Here is a 4,716-nt window from a genome sequence, read left to right as displayed (position 1 = left end):
AAAAATCTTATTAACACACAAGAAAAAAAAAAGAAAAAACAAGAAAGAAGAAGAAAAAGTAGCGCGGCTGATCAGCGTCAAGTGCGACATTCCGACGGCGGTGGGCAAAGTGATTCCCTTCGGACTACTGTCTACGCAGGATCTCTCATCTACTCACGATCCCTTGCCTCCTCGTACTTACACATCTAGTGACAATTCCTTGCCTCCTCATACTTTCACAAGTGCTCACGACCCTTCTCGCATTTCCTTTCTCCCCCATACTTCAAGAAGCACTTACGACCCTACTCACAGCTCATTGCTTCCTCATTCTTCCAACAGCACTTACGACCCTCCTGACAATTCCTTGCTTCCTCATACTTCCAACAACACTTACGACCTTACTGACAATGCCTTGCTTCCTCATACTCCCAAAAGCATTTACGACCCTACTGACAGTTGTTTGCTTCCTCATACTTCCAACAGCACTTACGACCCTGCTCACAGCTCATTACTTCCTCATTCTTCCAACAGCACTTACGACCCTACTGATAGTTCCTTGCTTCCTCATACATCCAAAAATAGTTACGACCCTACTGACAGTTCCTTGCTTCCTCAAACTTCCAACAACACTTACGACCCTACTCTGAGCTCATTGCTTCCTCATATTTCCAAAAACACTTACGACCCTACTGACAGTTCCTTGCTTCACCACTCACTCCCCTCCACTCAGAGGAGGGGGAGGGGGAGAGAGGGAGGAGGAGGGAATCTCCCTGTTCCCCCGAGACCACTCAACGCCAGCGTCTGCGTCAACCCCCCACCCCACCCCCTCACACCCCCCCCCCCCCAAATCCCCCCCCCCCCCCCCCCCCCCCCCCCCCCCCCCCCCTACCCCCCCCCCCCACCCAACCCCAACCCTCTCCCCCCCCCCCCCCCCCCCCCCGTGGTCACTCCCCGCACGCCGCCTCGCTGAATGTTTTGGAGAAGCTGCCTCGGTCTTCACCGTCTGCCAATCTGTCTGTGGGCGGAGAGAGAAAGGGCAAACGCGTCAACGGTGAACTTAATTGATTTTCTAGTCAGATGATCCATACAGTTAATATCTTCATTTTCTGAATATGAAGAGCATTGGCATCCACATTGCCTACCTCCATCAAGGGAAATAACTTCCATTTATTCCACCTTTGTTTCGGCTTCCAGGAGCGCGGAACGACCAAAGGGAGACACTGGCCTCGGGTTCTGCGAAGACCTCGGCTTCTCGACGCAAACCAAGTAGGTCAGCCGAGGCTTCCTGTTGAGCGATATTTGCACGTGGCTCTCTGGAAGATATTGAACGTTTTACCTACGCTTTCCTTTGTACTGGTATAGTGATTATTATTATCGTATTTATTGTTATCATTAGCATTATTATTGTTATTACTATCGTTAATATCATCATTGTTATTGCTTCTTATTATTATTATCACCATCATCATTATAAGTGTGATTATCATCATTCTTATCATTCTTATCATGTTTATTGTCATTATCATTATTATCCTCATTATCGTTATTATCATCATTATCATCAATATCATCATAGTAATGATGATATTAATCATTATCATCGTCATTATTCTTATTACTATCATTGATAAACCATTGATAATGGTTTATCATCACTGTTATCACTATGACTTTTATACTAATTTTAGTATTTCCGTGATTATTGTTATTGTTGTCATCATTATCAATATAATTATTGTTCTTATTGGCATTATTATGAATACCATTGTTATCATTATTATCATCATTTTATCATTGTTGTTATTATCATTCTTGTAATTATAATAAGACTGACTACTATTAATTACTGTTGCATTTATTATTATCATCATTATTGTTATTGATACTATCATTATCACTATCATTATTATTGTTATCATCATCATTATCATTCCTATTATCAACATCATTATCATTCTTATTATCAACATCATCATTATTATCATTTTATCAACTCTGTTAATATCACTATTATTGTTATCATTATCATTACCATTATTGTCGCTGTTCCATTAGTATTGCCATCATTATCTTTACCTTCATTGTTATTATCATTACCATTACTGCCATTGTGACAATTTTTGTTGTAATTATCGCTATCACTTACCAATGATATTATTATTACAATTTATTATTAATAATCATATCATTATTATCATCAATATTATCATTATCGTTACTGTCGTAATCATCGTCATTATTATCATCACACTTGTTATCATCATTATCAGCATCATTACTGTCATTAAGCTAACCATTCGTACTCTCATCGTGATTACAATTGTTGTTATTGCAATGAATATTGCTATAGTTCTAATCATTTCTCATCCATCATTACCACTTAGTGTTATCAACATAATTATCACAATCATTATCAAAATCATTATTACCATTACCACTATCGCTATTGTTAAAATCGTTGTCAAATGTTATTATCATTATTCTTATAATTATTATCATTATTATCCATTCTTAAAACCATTAATCCTGCCATCAAAATATATGCTAGAAAGTCGACGTGTTAAAAAAAAGAAAAAAAAAAGAGAAAAAAAAGCATAACAAACCTCCCCCTCTCCACAGAGCCAAGGACGTCGCGCAAGAATACCGGGATGGTATGGGAGTTCCTGAGGGACCTCCTCCTGGATCCCGAGTCGAACCCGGCCCTCCTCAAGTGGGAGGACCCCGTTGAGGGCAGCTTCCGACTCGTCCAGCCGGAGGAGGTGGCCGCGCGATGGGGTTTGCTCAAGAAGAACACCAGCATGAATTACGAGAAGTTAAGCCGAGCCTTGAGGTAGCGCCTTCTTTTGTTTTTTAGCTCACTTGCTCTTTTCTGAACGCTTTATGTAACACTATATGTAACACTACATTTCTTAACATTATCTATCTACATGGATATGTGTAATAATACAATTGTATTTGTGTGTGTGCACAAGATGCAGACTTGTATACAGAGATTAAATGAAGCAGAGCCGCAATAGGAGGGGCGTGGTAAGACTCGACGCTTCGAGTTGGATTCTGACTCCTCGTCGGCGGTGAAGGCGATTTCACCGCCGGACGAGGAGTCGAGGGCGACCTGTGACGTCACAGCTTATTGTTCCTTTCTTATCGCGCCTCTGTTTCGCCGCACGTGCATGCGAATGGAAGTGTATGTGTGCGTGTGCATACATAAGTATATATATATATATATATATATATATATATATATATATATATATATATATATGCATATATACACATATATACACTCACATATATATAGGTATATATATATGTATATATATATACACACACATACACGCATACACACACACACACATACACACACACACACACACTCACACATGCACGCACCGACGCACGCATGCACGCACTCACACACACACATACATATATATATATATATATATATATATATATATATTCATATATATGTATACATACATTCATATACCTTTTTTCTCCTGGAATATTTATAGTATGCCTGTGAAAATGTAGACGTAGATAGATAATGATGATGGTAATCAAATGAATTATTAAAAAGCAGATTTACTGTACACACAAACCTTAATCGTATATACAAAGAGTACACACCAAAGAAATAATCTAAGCTGGTGCAGGACATTTTCCCACTTTCTATCTTCTTTCCACCCGCAGGTACCACTACCGGATCCAGACCCTGATAAGATCTCGACACAAATTGGTCTACAAATTCGGGCCAAAAGCCTCGGGCTGGAAGCGTGCCTGAGTAGTCGTGAACGCCTACTTTGCCACGAATTCCTACTTTGCCACGAATTCCTACTTTGCCACGAATTCCTACTTTGCCACGAATTCCTACTTTGCTATTGAATCCCTAATTCGCTATGAATCCCTAATCTTCATGAATTCCGATTTTGCTTGGAATTCCTCGGTTAGTTCTAAAGAATTCATTGCATATAGTTGAGGAAACTTATTGAAGTATCTCAATTGTTACGTACATAATCGTGTAAGGAGCCCGATAATGGCGGATCGACGAGGGAAGGAGGCATCGAAAGCACAAGTGGGAAGAGGGTTGCCATGAGGTGCAGGCACTGATTCATGATATTCAAAATTATACTTTATGAACGATGCCCGGGCGATAAGACCCAAACAAGCGGGCAGTGCTACGACCCTTTCTGGCAGTTGAACTACCGACAGAACGTCACTGGTGCTGCCGCAAGGCCAGTGGAGGGCTAAATCTATATTGCTAAAGGAAGTTGCTATAGGTGGAAGCAGAATCTTCATTACTCCGCATGTTATTGACGTATTTAACGGTCTGTGGCACGAAGTGATCTGCGAGTCATTAATTGACTCTTGCTTCACTTTTTCTGGATAGCTGATATTTTCACCTTTTTATTGGTGCGGCAATCCCAGTGTGGTATATCGGCTAATTGGATCATTGTATGCTTAAAAAAAACTAGCAAGTGATTCGAACGATATAAAATCCAGTCCATTAAAATATTTGAAGGTTAATTTTACCAATACGGCCGAGCGGGGACGCATATAGCTAATGGCTGTAACATAGAATACACAAAAAACGCATAGACTAATACAAGTTTTAAGCGGTGGCCCTACCTGGCCTTGCTCGAACTTGCTTGGTGTTCGAAAACCTTCGAAATGGTTATGCATTTGCAGCCATGTACCAGTAAATCTGAAAATTCCTTTGTCACATTACTCCTGAAA

At 40.2% G+C, this 4,716-nt stretch overlaps 1 protein-coding gene across 1 annotated transcript in view; it reads left to right on the top strand.

The window, feature by feature from the left end:
- LOC122260143 (uncharacterized) overlaps nucleotides 1-4,340 on the top strand; it is a 13,480-nt gene extending 9,140 nt beyond the window's left edge. The window contains exons 6-10 of the mRNA XM_086556649.1: nucleotides 58-707; nucleotides 917-1,030; nucleotides 1,174-1,245; nucleotides 2,599-2,809; nucleotides 3,673-4,340. Coding sequence (XP_086412775.1) covers nucleotides 58-707; nucleotides 917-1,030; nucleotides 1,174-1,245; nucleotides 2,599-2,809; nucleotides 3,673-3,763 — 1,138 coding nt within the window. The 3' untranslated portion in view covers nucleotides 3,764-4,340. The remainder of the gene's footprint in view (nucleotides 1-57; nucleotides 708-916; nucleotides 1,031-1,173; nucleotides 1,246-2,598; nucleotides 2,810-3,672) is intronic.
- Nucleotides 4,341-4,716: the final 376 nt, after the last annotated feature.

The sequence above is a fragment of the Penaeus japonicus genome, unplaced genomic scaffold (assembly GCF_977035675.1).
Source record: "Penaeus japonicus unplaced genomic scaffold, GWHDUDI00000001_assembly GWHDUDI00000033, whole genome shotgun sequence".
Classification (NCBI taxonomy): Eukaryota; Metazoa; Arthropoda; class Malacostraca; order Decapoda; family Penaeidae; genus Penaeus; species Penaeus japonicus.
The sequence above is the reverse complement of the archived record's forward strand: the minus strand, read 5'-3'. Positions and strand labels throughout refer to the sequence as shown.